Source organism: Astatotilapia calliptera, chromosome 8 (assembly GCF_964374335.1).
Source record: "Astatotilapia calliptera chromosome 8, fAstCal68.1, whole genome shotgun sequence".
Taxonomy (NCBI): Eukaryota; Metazoa; Chordata; class Actinopteri; order Cichliformes; family Cichlidae; genus Astatotilapia; species Astatotilapia calliptera.
This window is the reverse complement of record NC_137429.1, coordinates 25798395-25815977: the sequence shown is the minus strand read 5'-3', so window position 1 is coordinate 25815977 and position 17583 is coordinate 25798395. Positions and strand designations below refer to the sequence as shown.

The following is a 17583-nucleotide window of genomic DNA, read 5'->3' as shown; positions in this document are numbered from 1 at the left end:
GTGGGGGTTTTTACAGTAAAAAAATACTACTAGGATTTTAAGTTCTTTGTGTGATTTCAGATCAGTAATAGTACTATTAATAGTAATAGTAGTACTAATGCAGTATGTCAGTGAAAAACAACTAAATTAAGTTGAGCTGAAAAGAATGATACCAAACAAGGCAAGGGGGGGGAAAAAATTAAACAATCTGAGGGTGAAACACAAACGTAAACTCAAAAGGAGTCAAAAATGGCCGGTTTTATTTCAGACCTCAGTGGGTTAATCCAACAAATCATGAAAAATTAGGTTTACATTTTTGTTCATGACAGTGCAGATTTCTGACATTTTGTGTAATTTAAGCTGTAACAATGTGATTGTTTTCTAACAAAAAACAGTGTGAAACTTAAGTTAGACTTGTGTTTGTAAATGAACCGCCCCATGTTGTGTAGCTTTCTGGAGTTTATACTTATTGGGCTACATATTTATTTATTATACAGGCTATACAGTACATAACATCAAAACTCACGTTTTATGTAACTAAAGTGTGTAATTATGTGGGCTACAGACAATAATTAAGTTATAGACTATATATATATATATATATATGAAAAACATGTATACTTACTGCATTTGAATCATTTTAACCATATATAACCACCTACATGTGTGTTTGGAGAAAAAAAAAGGCTTTGATTTTGCCACCCCATTTGATTTCTTTGCCACCCTCATGCCACCCTAAGAAAATTTCTCTAGATCCGCCCCTGCTTAGAACTGAAGAAGCTTCTCGGATGAGAGGTGAAACGTCTTCAAGCAACTCAAAGAAGTCCAGACGCTTTTCTTTCCAAGCTCCTTAGACAACTGTGGGAATAGAAGCAAAATGCGTGGGCTCCAATTTCAGGCACTGAACCGCTCTCCCTTCCACTACACCAAGTAAAACTTCCAGCTGCTCATCCCTCTTTGACTTTTGTTCTACAACTACATTACTATCCTGAGCCAAGTGGCCATTTTGCAAACCTCTAATAAGTTCCAATTCTGCAGTCAAATTTATTGCAGCCGCTAATGTTGCTGGTTTAGAACTGCTAAGAGTAACATGCAAAATCCTACATCCCACATGTGTAATAAAATGATCCCTTGCCAGCAAGTCTTGTGTCACATATGTGTATCATTATCAGTAGAAGTGTACTCTCTACATACCAGCCTATGTGAGGCAATGCAAAATTCCTGGACTGTTTCATTATGTAACTTCCTCCATGTAGAATAATTCACACAGTTGCAATCTTCACTATCACAAGGATCCAAACACCTCCTCATAGCATCTTTCAGGAGAGTATAATTAGTTTTAGATTAAGCGGACAAACCACTATAAACTTCATGAGCCTGTTCCAATTTTAACTTCTTCACATCTTCCCATACGTTAATGCAACATCTGCATGCATGTCCATTTCATGTTTCAGAGAGTTAAAATGTGAAATTGACACGGTGGATGCGATGGACTTGGCGTGTCTATTATACGTTTTGCTGTGATATACATCCTACAGGATTTTCAATAAAATGTTTTTGTTCACAGTAAAAAATATTTCAAATTGTTGCTTAACACTCGAAGAACATTCCTGAAGGATGACTACACACGCATTCCTATTGGTGGAAAACACTGAGCTGAACAGATCTGTTTCGTTTGTGTGTTTGCCTGTCTTAATACGTGTGCCTGTATTTACATTGATGTTGCTGTGCATAGTATAGACAGGATATAGTCTGTGGCAATTTTATTTGTTTATTTATTTACTTTACTGATAGGTACTTTGACTTTATTGGGTATTCAAATATTTACTAAAGGTATTCAGTAGTCATCAGAAGGTCCTTAGTTTTCGGTCAAAGTACCCTGTCCCCATATACCTCATTTCAGGGTTACTGGCAACTCTGTTGACCCTTGTCCTTTGCTCTTTTCAGCTTCATCTGTGCCTTCTTTATTAAGTTTCCATCTCTTCAAGTGCTCTCTGAAATTCCATTAATTCCCTCTTTGCACAGATGAATACATATACAGTGTTAGGGATGTCGCTGATGAACTAAACAGAAGCATTTGTTTTACAGTAGCCACAGCATGCCACACATTTCTCTTGCAGTGCACTGACAGAAAACTTTTCAGTAGAGCGTACAGCCCGATTCGATCCGGTGGGGGGATGCCAGATCAGGCGCCCCCATCCGGCTCTCCTCTCTCCTGTCTTGTCAGTTGTCTTACTTCTCTCTATTACCTTTTCTATCCCTTTGAAGAAGTGAGGCTCCTTAAATATTAAAGGGTAAGTATTAATTTTCATTTCGAACTGATAGAAGAAAAAAAATTGTAGTTAACTAAATAGAAGAAAGTAGAAGAGAAATAACAATCTAACGTAAACCAGTGACACACTCTTGGGCCTGATCAACCTTGGCAGGGCCTTCCTGGATGGTGTCTAGTGATAATGGCTGAAACGCCCAATGAATCCAAGGTCCACTACTGATGATGTGTCCCAAATTTAATATTATAATAAGTGCTGTCAGCGTTAATCTCGTTAAAATGACGTTAACGGCATAACTGCATTAACATGGCATATCTCTGTTAGCGAGTTGCACAGATCGCCCCGTGTGTGGGGCTGCATGGCGCTAACGCGTTAACGAGCTAACCGCGCTAACGCCTTCACACCTGCACAGACTATCGACAGTAAGGCTATACCTGAGCAGAAAAGTGTGTCAAAGTGTGTGGACCGTGTGTCAAAATGACAAATGCTACACTGGTTTACAAAGGAATTCCAAGTTTACGTTTAATTTCGTAATTCTTATGTTTTGCGTGACTAGCAATCTCCGTACAGGTGTTCAGAATGTATTCTCCTGGATAAGACTTTTGATAATCTGCAACCATTTTTTATTAAACTATGTGAGGTCAAAAGTATTGCTTGGCGACTGTCAACATGTTCTCTAAATGAGTACCTTTTTTCTTCTAGCAAACAAGATGCAGGTTGTAAGGAAAAGTGAGGGGTAAAAATCGCCCTCCTCCAACAAGACAAGCTCCAAGTAAGTGAAGTACAGAGTGAGACTTTGTGTCGCCCACAAGGGATCAACAATGAACGCAGAGATTCATTTAAGCAACCAGGCTGATGTTGCCTGAAAGGTTCAGTGTGGGGTTTTTTTGGTTATGGTGGTGTACTTATGTGGATTTTTAGCATGCGTACAAATGATTACACAACTCTCCAAATATCAGAAATACTAGAAAATATATATATATGTACATGTAAGGAAGAGGACTCCCTTACTATATTTATTTATATTATATTATCTGTATAGCACTTTAGAGCACACCTTTCACTTTATTAAAAGCACCTTATCAAACACTTTATTTAGCATTGCACTTTAAGCATGGATTTGCACACAAGAAGTTTAAATATTTATTGACTATTTATTGGGAATTTTAAAATCAGTTGGTAGCCTTATTTCAGATCCTGCACAGCTGCTCCTCATCAAGGAATGTGGTGGTTGTCTGTCAGGAGAAAAGAATGGTGATTGAGATTTTGATTAAGGTTTACCAGTAAGGAAAACTAATGCAAGTGTGTGTGTGAAATCTAGGGATAAAAGTGGCGCAAATAAGTGTTTGTAAGATAATGATTACTCACCTTTCTTGCCTGTGTCCTCTTCAAGGTGTTTGGGCAAATGTTTCCCCTGGGGTCCAGACACCATTTAAAGGTTCCGGGAGAGACCATTGGTAAAGAGAGTGTGGTGAATCTTGTTGTGCTTGGGTTTCTGGGTTTTTATAACATTGGGTTTGGTGTAACATTAAAGTGTGAAATATTTATTAATATGTAAATGTGAAAATGTATTTATGTATTTATTTATTCTTATTGATATATTGGATATTGTGGTGGAAGGTTGGGATTTAAGAATTTACCTGAGAGTGGAATAATGGTTTAGTCTGTGACAGCTGAACATATTTAAGGCTGCCAGTTGTCATTAGAGTGTGGTTTTTTGTGCTGTGAAGAAGCTTGACAAATTAATTGTTGTAAGGGGAGCTGTATAGGAAATAAATGCTTTTTTGTTCCACTACACTTGCCTTGGTCCATCTCACTGTGTTTCCAGCCGCTAAGGGCTGCCCTGTTACAAGTGGTGTCAGAAGTGTGTCACTCATGGCACAGTGAGAAGATGATGACAAGAGGTGGAAGAAAGCCAGGCCAAGAGGAGCAGCCTGATGAAGGAGTTGGAGCTTCATCTGAGATAGAGGCCATGGCAGCAACAAGCCCTGAGGACAAATTGGAGGAGTTGACAGGGTTGGTGAAATCTCTTATGCGGTCTCAAGCAGCCAGAGACCAAAAGTGGGAGAAGGATTTGTCACGTCAGGAGCAAAGGTGGAAAGGCATGCAGCATCAATTTCAGCAAATCCAGCTACAAGTTAACGCTGTAATTGATAAGCCTGATCCACCAGAGGCGCCAGCGCCCCCTACAACAGCTGAAGAACAAGAACTTGGATTCAAAGGTGAAGACATTCCAGTGGCCAGTGGGTCCAAGTCTTTAAGTGAACCAAAACTTTTTCCTCTGTCTACAGAAGATGACATTGAACATTTTCTGACTACGTTTGAAAGAATGGCAAACGTGTGTCGATGGCCCAGAGATGAGTGGGCTATTCGTCTGGTTCCCCTGTTGGCAGGTAAAGCCCGCACAGCCTACATTCTTATGGATTTAACAGACTCTGAGAATTATGATAAGGTGAAAGAGGCAATTCTGGCAAAATATGAGCTCACTGCTGACACCTACAGACGCCGCTTCAGATCTCTGAAAGTTGAACCAGGTGAGACGCCACGTGAACTTTATGTAAGATTGAAAGACCCGTTTTCAAGATGGATTAAACCTGAAAAATCAACTGTAGAAGAAATATCTGAGCAGATAATTCTGGAGCAGTTTTTGAGAATGGTTAGCCCAGAGCTGGAGATCTGGATACGTGAGCATGATCCGAAGACGGCAAAGGAAGCAGCTAGCCTCGCAGAGGTTTTCACTTCAGCCAGAAAAGGAAGCAAGAGCACCTACTTCAGCCGGGAGACCCACTACGCCCAACCAAGTAAGTCCATTGGGGGTGAACAGGGTTCTGGTCAAGTTCAGGCTAGAAATCTTTCTAGTTCTAGGCAGCTCCCTTCTCATAGACCTCACAATGTGAAGAAATCCTTTAAGTCTTCAGTTCAGGATATTAAATGTTATCACTGTCATAACTTTGGCCATACACAACAATTTTGCCCTGCCCTTAAGTCAAAACCATCTCTTTTGTGTGCAGTTCCAAGACCAGCCACAGAGCCGGTAGGAAAGGAAGCTTGTACTGTCCCTGTTTTAATTAATGGGCGTAAAGAGGAAGCTTTGCTTGACTCTGGGTGCTTCCAAACTCTTGTACATTCTAGCATAATTTCAGGAGAAAAGCTAAGCGGGGTTGGGGCTACAATAAGTTGTGTGCATGGAGACGAACACAGGTGCCCCACTGCTGAGGTTTACCTGACAGTGGGAGGTCAAACCCTGTCTTGCGGACACTGTTTACTTGATTAAAGGAGGCATCTTGTACCAGAGAAAGGGGAAGTGTGAAGCTGTAGCACTCCCACAACAGTTAAGAAACAAAGTTATGGATTTGGGTCATTCAATTCCATGGGCAGGTCATATAGCTTTTCACAAAACACTGAATAGGATCAGTAGCCGTTTTTTTTGGGCAGGGATGTATGTCCAAGTTTCTGAGTTTTGCTGTTCCTGTGAAAATTGTCAGTTGACCTCAGGCAAAGGAGTAGCACGAGCCCAGTTGCAACCACTGCCAATTATTGAAACACCGTTTGAGAGGCTAGGCATGGATATCGTGGGCCCTTTAGAGAGGAGATCCACAGGTCATCGCTACATATTAGTCATATGTGACTATGCGACACGGTTTCCTGAGGCCTTCCCACTCAGATCAATTAAAGCCCGTCACGTCGCTAATTGTCTTCTGCAGCTTTTTTCTAGGGTAGGCATACCAAGAGAAATTCTGACGGATTGTGGACCGAATTTTCTATCCAAGTTGTTGCAGCAGGTTTATAAGTTGTTAGGGATAAAGGGACTTAAGACCACCCTGTATCACCCCCAAATGGACGGGCTAGTGGAGAGATACAACCAGACTCTCAAAAGTATGCTGCGTAAGTTTGTCTCTGACACAGGTGCTGACTGGGATCAATGGCTGCCATACCTTCTGTTCGCCTACCGGGAGGTCCCGCAGGTTTCCACTGGCTTCTCGCCTTTTGAACTTTTATATGGTCGCCAAGTGAGAGGCCCCCTGGATCTGCTTAAGGACTGCTGGGAGGAATCCAAAGCAGAGGGCGAACACATCGCAGCCTACGTCATCACCATGAGAGAGAGGTTGGAGAAAATGGCATCATTGATGCAAGACAACATGAAAGCTGCACAAAAACATCAAAAGACATGGTACGATCAGAAGGCCAGGGATAGGGTCTTCCTTCCAGGTCAGAAAGTACTGTTATTGCTTCCCACCAGCGATAACAAGCTGCTGACAAAATGGCATGGACCATACGAGATCGTCAGACAAGTGAGTAAAGTCACTTATGAACTGAATATGCCAGAAAGAGTTAAAAAATATCAGACATTTCACATGAACTTGTTGAAGGAATTCCACAGCCGACAAGAGCCGGTCTATCAGTTACTGGTGCGTTCAGTTAAGGATGAGGAGGTGACTGAGAAGTTCTTTCCAACTAACATTCAAGTTTGTGCTTCAGTTGACCTTTCTCATTTGTCTCCTACTGAGCAGGCTGATATAAAACCACTCGTGGACCCACAGCTCTTTCGAGAAACACCAGGCTTCACATCACTGGTTCAGCACAAGATACGGGTGAAGGAGGATGCACCCGTTCGACAAAAGAGCTACAGAATTTCAGAACGGTTGGTGCCAGTGCTGCAGAAAGAAATAAAACTGATGTTGGACCTGGGAATCATTGAGGTGTCAAGTAGTGAGTGGTGAGCCCGATTGTTTTGGTACCAAAGAAAGATGACACCCTGAGATTCTGTATTGATTTCAGATATTTGAATGCAGTATCCAAGTTTGATCCCTACCCAATGCCCAGGGTGGATGACCTGCTGGAGAGAGTTGGATCAGCAAGGTACATTACAACACTCGATCTGTGTAAAGGATACTGGCAAGTGGCTTTGGCACCAGAAGCGAGAGAGCTGACAGCCTTCAAAACTCCTTTTGGTATGTACCAATTTAAAGTCATGCCATTTGGGCTTCAAGGTGCGCCAGCGACATTCCAACGATTAATGGACCATGTACTGAGAGATGTGTCAGCATTCTCTGCAGCATATCTGGATGATGTGGTGGTGTACAGCAAGTCCTGGGAAGAGCATGTCATTCACCTACAGAAGGTGCTACACTCCATTAGAATGGCTGGACTGACTATCAATCCCAAGAAGTGCTCCATAGCCAAGAGAGAAGTGGAGTACTTGGGCTTCGTGGTTGGCTCTGGGAAGATAAAGCCGCTAAGGGCCGCCCTGTTACAGTACATAACGTCAATGAAAATAAGCCTGGCATAAATCTCCTTCAGTTCCAGATGGGTCAGGGTTGTGTAGAGTGCTGTGGCTATGGGATCCCCTGTCAACTGGTTATCCCTTGTAATGGAAAATTTTAGCTCGGAATGTCAATTAACCTCAAGTCCTTTGTTTATGAAGTCGTGCTTTGCCTCGTGTTCTACATGTCAACAGTATAACCTCCTTATAACTTTTGCCCTTAAAGAGACCAGGATGTAATGCAGAACACGTCATAACATAACATGATTAACATGTATCTGCTGACTGTGAGGGGCAATGAACAGAGCACGCTCCTGGCACACAACCACCTACTGTTTCATAGATAATGCAAAAGTGGCTCATCGCATTGTGAGCATAGTGTGCTATGAGTGCGTCATGATACCATAGCGATAGAGCTTATGTGAGATGTTTGTGTGATGCTATAAAAGAGGTGCATGACTATGCAACCATCGTGTTGGCTGTCTGTTTGCTCTCCCATCCGCATGGTAACAAAAGTATTGATTGCAACTGACTGTGTCTGCAGACTTTGTTAACAGAAAACAGGCAAACCAGTGTGGGTAAAATGTGGGTGGAATTCTTTAAATGATGTGTGATGTTACAAGTTTCTCAACTATAACATAACTAGCAAATCAGCAACATGTAACTGGACTAGTTCTTATATAGCGCTTTTCTACCGTATCCTGAGCACTCAAAGCATTTTACACAACTTGTACATTCACCCATTCGCACAAGCATGTTTTTCTACTGTTTCTAAGTGCTTCCTACCTAACATTCATACTCCGATGGATGCATCGGAGAGCAACATGGGTTTACTATCTTGCCTAGGGATACTTTGCATGCAGACTGGACCAGACTGGGATCAAGGCACCAACCTTCCAGTTAGTAGGTGACCTGTTCTACCAATTTATCCAATTCAGAGTATCAGTTGGGCTGGAGCATATCCCCACTGTGGCCATGTAGCCAATTACCAAAGGGATAAGAGAGAGACAACCCTTCACACTGACATTCGTACCTTTAGCCAATTTGGAGTTACCACTTACACTAATGTCATGTCTTTGGATTACACAGTTGGAGTACACAGAAATGAGGGAATCTTGTAAATTTGATTTTGACTTGCTTTGAGGTGATGGCTCAAAATGTTTAATTACAATGAGGGCTCGCGGATCTTTGGGACCAGGACTCGGTCTGCTCTGGCTGGCCGGCTGCCTGCATGGTCATCGCTGAAGGCCCACTGTGGCTGCTGGGTGACTCCTGTCTGGGGCTCTCCTCAGCTCTTTTCTAGGTGCCCCTGTGGTGGTCCCCCTTTGGGCTCTCGTGCTCTGGGGGGCCTCTGGATGGCTATGGCCTGGATCTCCTCCATGTCTGCTTCATGTCCGGGGGGGCAGGACTATGGCTCCCCACATGTACTATTAGACACTTACATGGAGAAACCTTTTGAATACAAACACGCTCACAAGCACAGCTGTGCCCATGGTTCCTCACAGACACACACTGTCTGGGTTGGCTGCTGCCTCTAAACATATCGTGCATTATTAGTACTGTGTGCTGCTCGGCAACATGCAGTATTTATTATTTAGTGTTACTTATGCATATGTTGGTTGTTGCTATGATTACAGCGTCTTTTCTCTCTCTATCCCTCTTCTCTATTTTTCTTTTCCCTCTCCTTCTGTAAACTCACTTCCCAGCTTCTCTTTCCTTCTTTCTCTTTCCTGTCTCTTGGTTCTGTCCATTCTCATTTAAAAATTAAAAAAAGTGTATATATATAAACATGTGAAGGAGAAATTTCCAATTATGATTGAAGAAAAATAAACAACTTTCTCTTAAGTTGAGTTTGATCTTTCTTTTTACAAGTTATTGATATGCAGCCATAGACAATATAAAAAATACAGTCTGAAAAAGTGAAGGCACTGCATAAGTGGCTTTTAATCTGCATATTTTATTTTTAAAAAAGGGGTTTTCTGCTTTTGTTTTTTTTTCTCCACTTTTGCTGCAGTGATATAATCCTAACTGTTTATAGACACGTTAGCCAGTAAGAAACCTACAAACATTAACACAATTTGTCATCAAAAAGGTGTACAACTTTGACATTGCGTGACAAAATCTTTGTTTTTCTTGTCCATATATAAATGCAAAAAAAAAACGTCTGAAAATCTAAACACTGACATGTGAATGAAGGGCCAAGACACATACAATTAGAAAAAACCCTTTGTTTTTCAAAGTATTCAGGACTTGTTCATGGTAAGAAATCCAGACCATCCAGTAACACATTGTTTTAGATGGTCTTATTTCAGATGTTCTCTTGACTGAAGTTTTGTCCATTTTCAGAGCCTTCTCTTTGACATGTACAATAAGAACAACTGAATCCACATCCTACATCTTCACTTAGTCGATATGCTTATATGTGCTTTATTGTCATAAGTAGCAGATGATCATATGTCAAGAAGCCTCCAAACATTGCTGGAAGACAGATTTCTGCCTTCATTTACCTTTACAGTTGTTGCAGTGGTCTACATGTTAATTTTTTGTTTGTTGTTGTTTTTAAAAATATATTTGAATCAGAGTATGGTATATCAACATGTCAACAAGCTAACTTACTTACTTCTGGATGTCTGAATGTTAAATGATATTGCAAAACTTCGGAGAACAGCCACGCTTTTTACTCCCAGTAGTGCCTCAGGGCTCGTCTGCTTCTTTTGAAGTGAAGAAATACTTGGACCCAGAAATGTCTAATGACTAAACAAGAGAGTTGAACTTAAATAACACTGTGAAAAATGTTCCATGTGTGTTATTGCATCAGCTTTCTTGTTCTTGTGGTGATGGTCTTGTAGTTGGAGAGAGCATGGAGAGAAAAGGTCTTGTCTTCTACCAATGGAAATGATAACGCTAATGTAACCTTGACCATACACAAAAAAGGACTATGATGCCACTGTGATGTAAATTAAAAAGCTGCAAAACATCTAAAACCTGATAGAAGATTGAAGATTTTCTTTAAATTGTCCATATCCTTTAACTTGAAAGTTCCAAAAGCTCTCAGAATCATCTTTAAGTGCTGATGGTGTGTCACAAGTCTCTCAGCAAATGTAGCGTCAGCACTCATTCTGTATAATCTTAGCCATCCAGTCTGATCTGGACACGAGTAACCTCAGTCTGGCCCCTGACGACTGGATCAGCTCCCTCCCGCTGAAACAGGGAAAGATATGAAAACAAAGTTGCTCGTGCCAAATTCTTTAAATATGAGATATGATAGATTTCTTACTTTTGGTAGTCCAGTCCAAGAAGGCTGATTCCATTAACAGCCAAGATCCTGTCTCCTGGTAACAGCTTCTCACACCGGGCAGCTGGAGAGTCTGGGACCACTGCACGAATGAAGATGCCCTTCGCCTTCAAAGAAGTGTCCTGAAACATGAGGTGTCGAGTTCTCGATTAAAGCAAAGATTTCACAGTTTCTGACTGTGAGGTTTTCAAAATGGTCCTTATTTTTACCTGCATTATATTTTTTTATATATAAATGGCATGAAGTAATATAATTCATGCCACAATACATAATAATATATAGTTATTATGTATTATGTATTATAGATATATTTTTAGTGTTACGCATCTGCTGTTAACAACTCAAGTACAGTTGTCACACAGTGGAACTTTGTATTTATCTTTTATATTGGTTTTATTTTGATTTTAGCGTTTATTTGCGAGTGTAGTTTTTATTGCATGATTTTATTCTAATGTTTGTATTGCATGGTTTTTAGCGTTTTATTCTACATTGTTTTAATCCACTGTGGATTGGCTGGGCATGGGACAATTAGCTGATAGGGACAGACTCCGGTGCAAAATGCGAGGTGGGCTGGGATGTGACGGGTCCAGTGAAGGGACGAGAGGGGGACAGGAGGCTCCTCCTCGTCATTCTGGGATGAGGCTGGCGTGGAGCCCGCTCTGGAGAAGGAATTTCTGGCCTGCTGGTGGACCCATAATGAGCATTCATCTGGGGTTGTGGGACAATTACACCAGTGGATTTTAGTGCAAGTAGAAAATGGTATTTTTATGGGTTTTAGAATTGTTTTATCTAGTCTCCGTGGGAATTTTAGCATATGGAGAACATTTTATTGTATACTTTTTTCTTTTCTTTGCCTGTCCCATTTGGTGGCCACGGAGCAGAAGCCAGAGGGGGCTGCAGTGGCGTGCCCGCCGGCTCCGCCGGCGGCCAGCTGTGCCAGAGTGAACCGAGCCCCAGGCCCAGAGGCCGGAGGCCCGAGGGCCCCCTTTGCTCCGGAAGAGGCCTGACCGAGCAACAGGCACCAGGCCCCGCCAAGTAGTCACTGGGAGTGAGCTGGTACATACCTGAGCGCCCAGCCCCGGACACCAAGAACCACCAACGCACCAACCCCTGAGGGCATCAGTTACCGGCAGGGAGTGTGGTGAGGGGAGATAGGCCTTTGGTGTATACTTTTTTCTTAGTATTTGGGTTGTTTTATTTCTACTGCCTCGGGAAATAAACTGTTGCTGATCAGACCTGCTTCATCTTTGTGCCCTTGGTATCTGACTCGCTTGCTCCCCCATGTATTTAAGGAATCGTTCGTATGACATTCTGGCGCATCAGCTTTAGTGTCTGCGTTACACAGTACTGTACTCTGCTTCAAAGAAGCCAAACTTTAAGTGTTTTTGAGTAATAGCTGTCCAGACTTTCAGAAGCTCTTTCAAAGTTTTTCAGAGGATATCGGGCACATTTTCATACCTAGCAAAGAGTCATTTTAAATTGTATTTTTAGGCACTTCATTATTAGGTTGGTTGGTGGCTCAATGCTTACTCAAACCTTATTTCTTTTTCTTTTCATTGTAATAGCTGTAAAAGTTTACAGCTATGTTAGCAGAGATAAGATAAGATAAACCTTTATTAGTCCCACATCTCGGAAATTAGTTGTGTCACAGCAGAAAGTGGACTGTGCAAAGTAACAACAGCAAAAAGAAAAATAATGGAATAGAATAAGATAAGAGAATAACATTTTTTTATTTAAATGGTAAAACACAGTTTTTAAATAATTATAATGTTGCAAATATTTAAACAAGTTTAACATATTACTAATAAAAAGAAAAACAAAACATAAAGCTGATTATTAACTGATAATTGATAATCAGTAGCATGTTTGCTAGCTATTTGTCCTTATCCAGCAACAACTGCTAAATTCAATCCTTTTTAATCACAAGATTTTTTTCCTGTGTGGGAAAATACAAATATTTAAGCAGTGAAAATTGAATTCTATTATCTCTTTCTGAACCTTTTATTGTTATATATATTTTTTAATTTAAAATGTTTCTCTTTCCTCTTCCAAAAACATAAAAATGTTATTTATCTTTTTTTATTAAAATGAGCGCTGTGATGCAGTATCGGGCCACAACATACATCGTCTTTATTGCACGATGGCATAACCATCAACAACCTCACATCTGTTCATTACCAGCATTTCGTACAAAGCTTGACCAGACACAGCTTACTCCATACTCCTCACCACACTAACTCTATGTGCTAAAAGAGAAATCACTTCCTTCCTTGTTGCTAAAACCGATTCTGACGTACGATTGCAGTAACTCAGAGGGTATAGCAGCTGTGGTACAATTGTAATCTTTTTCATTTTCATTTCGACTTTTTTCTTGAAATAGATCTTCAACTTTACTCTTGGAATTTCATCGTCATAAAATTTTAGCTGTGCCACAGATTCTGCTAGCCCTGTGACGAACTGTCTACAGGTTAAATTCTCGTTGACTTACCCTTGTGTCTATTAGAGCAAGACCAATCCCTCTTTCACCTCGCTCCAGCTCCAGGCTAAAAACCTCTTCATCTGCTTCTTCTTCATCTCCGTGCTCCTCCTCTTCTTCTTTTAGTTCTACGAGTGTTTTCATATTGCTGCAATCGGACTTTAAGCGGTCTACTTTGAGAGCAGCTAAGCACTGAAACACTAATCCACCTGGAGAGTAAAACAAATGATATGTTCAAAAAAAGACGCAGAGAAGAAACTAGGAATGGAAATGTCTTTCTATACCTTCATCATGTGCATCTACACCAGAGAGCCAGGGAAGTGTCTCATCATCAGACTTCATCCATTTGTCTTGGTCTTCCTTCACCTGATCAGTTCGACCTAGTATGAGGGGACTGTTAGGTGGGGTGAGGAGGCAGGAGGGGTCCAGGACTGACCTCCTCGACTCGCTGGTCTCAGTCTCTCTTGTCTGCAGCTCTAGATTTCTTAGCTTTTGGGACAAAATATTGGCACCAGAGGAGCTGAACTCATCCAGGTAGCTGGTGAAGAGAGGAAAGGGTGATGGTGTTGAAGGCGATGATGGTGATGGCGGTGATGGGGGTGAAGGTGGTAAGGGAGCAAAGGTACTTGAAGGGGAATGGTGATTTTGGTCACTAGGCTCCCATAAGTTCAAATCAGCTTGTAATGTATTCAAAGTTTCTAGACTGCTGTTTTGAAGATTAGCCACATTAGTCAGGTTAGCCTCCATTTGAATCCCATCACCCTGGTGGACAAATAACATTAGAACAGCATGAATAGATACACCAATGAGCATAAAAACAGCCACCATAGTATAGTTCATTGTAACATGATGTAAACGATAAAAAGGGTGTCACCAGATTTATTTTTTATTGCATTATTGTCTGATGAAGAACTTGTGACTGTGAAATGTGCAACAAATATGCCTGCAGTGTTCGAGCTGTTGATTTTTCACTTTTAATGGTCACTTTCAGGCCTAACATCTGCCCTTGCTCTGGTATAGATATGTGATTAGCTTTCTAGTCTAAGGAGCTTGGAAAGAAAAAACATCTGGACTTCTTTAAGTTGCTTGAAGACATTTCTGCCATGTTTCGGTTGTGTACAGGCAGGAGAAGGACCCAAATGCAAAACTCACGACAACAAAATTAAACTCAAAAAGCTGCTTTATTCCAGAATTGCATGGAAAACTAAACTAAACTAAACTAAACTGGGACATGGATAAACTGACACGCACGGAAACACAGCCATGAGGGAGACTACGACACTGACAAAGAGAAACACAGGGCTTAAATACACAGAGGGATAACGAGGGAATGAGACACAGAAGGAGAGCACAGCTGGGAGTAGTCAGGCTGGACGAGACAAGGGAAGCAAAACTAGAATCACTCACATGAGACATGAACCTTCAAAGTAAAACAAGAAACACACTGACTGAACTCTAGACATGCAAACTTAACAGCAACTGAGAAGACAGAACATAGGGACCTGAAACATGGGACAGAAAGGCACAGTAGACACAACGTGGACATAACGCCACAGGGAAAGAGTAAAACAAAACACAGAACCTCTTAGAAAATAAAATAGGAAACATAATGAAACGCAGACATGACTACATGAATTTGACAACATAACAGACATGAAACACATGAAGGACAAGGGAGACTTAACAGGGGTTGGAAGACACAAGGGGAATCTAATAACAAAGAACTAGAAAAACTCATGAGCTTAATCACATAAACATCCAAATAAACTAAACTCAAAACACTGGGTCATAAGACCCAGGATCATGACAATTTCACCTCTCATCCGAGAAGCTTCTAAGGTCGAATGGTGGAGAGTCCTGGATTTAAACCCTGTGGGAGTGTCCCCTGTAGAGGGTCAATGAACCCCTTAATGATCCTCTACCTAATCACACGAGCCAAGGTGTGAAAACGGGTGTAGGTCACAATCAGCCAAGGTTTCGGGTGAGCTCATTGTGAAGCCTAGCCCCACCCTATCATGTGATTTCCTGAGGTCAGAAGGCCCAGGATATGAGTGGGCGTTAAGGCATCTGGGATCTCAAAACTGGATTATAGATGGCAGAGAGTTGGTGTTGTAAACCACTGTTCAAAGATGGTCGATCACAGTGGACATAGATGGCTTCTTTCACTCCTCTTTCAAACCATCTGTCCTCTCTGTCCAAAATGTGAACATTGGCATCCTCGAAAGAGTGACCTTTGTCCTTTAGATGCAGATGGACTGCTGAGTCTTGTCCTGTGGAGGTGGCTCTTCTATGTTGTGTCATGTGTTTATGTTTGGTCTCTCAAATGTAGAGGTCTGAGCATTCCTGAGTATTCCTCGCACATACACTACATTGTTAATTTTGTGTTTAGGAGTTCTGTCTTTGGGATAAACTCGTTTTTGTCTGAGAGTGTTGCTGGGTCTGAAGTATACTGGGATGTCATGCTTGGAGAAGACTCTCCTGAGTTTTTCTGATAAACCTGCTACATAGGGGATGACAATGTTGTTGCGTTTGTCTTTCTGATCCTCCCTGTTGTCTGTCTAGTTGTTGTCTGGTCATCTTTTCGGTGCCTCTTTGCTGACTTGATGAAAGCCCAATTAGGATAACCACATGTTTTAAAACTCAGGAGAGTTTTTTCTTTCCAAGCTCCTTAGACTACGATGACCTGGATGACTGACAACCTTCACAGATGATCAGCTTTCTAGTTTTTCATAAAATCATCGACAGATGTTTTAACGTTTAAACGGGCCCAGGCTAGCTGGGACTTCCAGTCTCTATGCTAACTGACTGTTACTCTCAGTGACTTAGTGTATAGCTATTAAATACTGGAATTTGAATATTAAAGACAAGCTGAAAGCTGAACAAGAAGTTTTTCTTGAAAAAGGACTGAGTGGTACTAGACTTTTTTTGTTGTTTTTCAGTTGAAAGCGACATTTTTTAAAATAACATTCTTCCTTTGAAACCGATAATGTGGCTACCTGTTGGACATCACTTCTATGTGCAATCTTTGTTTAGCTCTTTGAATTTGTACTTGCTAAATACCCCAATATATTCTAGTTACTGGAAAGAAACACTCAGTAGAGCTAAGAAACCGGTCAGATCGACTAAGAACTGCTGAACTTTATTAATTAGCAGTTATTACTCCTAATTAGCAAGTGTCATCAGACTAACACTACAGACTAAGAAGGTAAACACAGTAAAAATCAACATGGTTGGTTTTACACTGTTTGCTTAGTGGTGCTAGCGCTTAAGCTAAAGCTAATGCTGCTATAGCCTCACAAGGCTGCTAGCATGACGAGAAAGTTTTCTGATATATGTTTTTTTTAGCAAAGGCTTCCAATCTGACTTTATGTGCAAACTTTATACTTTTATGCTTTATATAAAATATTATTTCTTTTTGCAATTTTCTTACCTTGTGGTCTTCAGCAGTTGAGAGATTTAAGGTGGAAATAAACTCTTTGAGCTTGTCCAGTTCTCTCCTCAGGGCTGAATCTGTTACGGCTCTTCTCAGTTGAAGCTGGTAGCCCACGTCTGGCAGCACCAGTGGATGGTGGGTGTCAAAGCTCTCAAGAATGTCAGCTAAGCAAGAAGACGGAGTGTATTAAAATGAAAAAAATGAAAGGTAAGATTATTGTGTTCACAGTACACTCACTTCTCACCTGTTTGGCGTGCTGCAGCTTGTTCTTGCACTGAAGGAGTCCAGGTGTGTCTACAAGGCGATGCTGGGCTATATAGACTCAAAAGATGGTTCAGCTGGGCTGGACTCAGGGCAGGATAGTCTAAGCGAAGAGAAACCCATGTTTTCTGTGTACACACACACACACACACACACACACACACACACACACACACACACACAGTGCATTAGAATGATTCTTCTACTACATTTTCATCTGTTAAGTTAAATAAAAACTTTCTTTAAAAAAAGAAAAGCGCTATATAAGAAGCTGTACAAGTCAGTTGTCTTTTTTGAATACAGTTACAGCTGCTCAACGGAAAGGTTTGTATGCTGTTGTGAAAAGCAGCCATTTAAAGGTGAGTACCTAAAAACTGGGACCAACGACCTTAAGCCAGTGTCCCTCAAACCTGACTGGGGTAACCCTGATGTCTCGGTCAGCTTGAGCTTGAACTTGATGAACTACCCACATTCATCCACAGGTTTAAACAGAACTAGGAAATTTATCAACTGCACACAGACTGTTGAATCAGGGTTTAGTATACTTCCCAAGGACACTTCAATATGTAGACGGGACTGACCTTCCAAATATCAGACCACCCACTC

The 17583-nt window shown here is 41.2% G+C and overlaps 1 protein-coding gene across 2 annotated transcripts in view; it reads right to left on the bottom strand.

Moving 5' to 3' along the window:
• Positions 1–9449: 9449 nt before the first annotated feature.
• The window catches only part of radil2b (Ras association and DIL domains 2b), a 37860-nt gene continuing 29726 nt past the window's right edge, over positions 9450–17583 (bottom strand). For both annotated transcript variants that reach the window (XM_026177377.2, XM_080305640.1), the window contains exons 13-18: positions 16961–17105; positions 16714–16880; positions 13568–14045; positions 13296–13492; positions 10790–10929; positions 9450–10713 (exon numbers count right to left, since the gene is read on the bottom strand). In XM_026177377.2, the coding sequence (XP_026033162.1) occupies positions 10620–10713; positions 10790–10929; positions 13296–13492; positions 13568–14045; positions 16714–16880; positions 16961–17105 (1221 nt within the window). In that variant the 3' untranslated portion in view covers positions 9450–10619. The remainder of the gene's footprint in view (positions 10714–10789; positions 10930–13295; positions 13493–13567; positions 14046–16713; positions 16881–16960; positions 17106–17583) is intronic.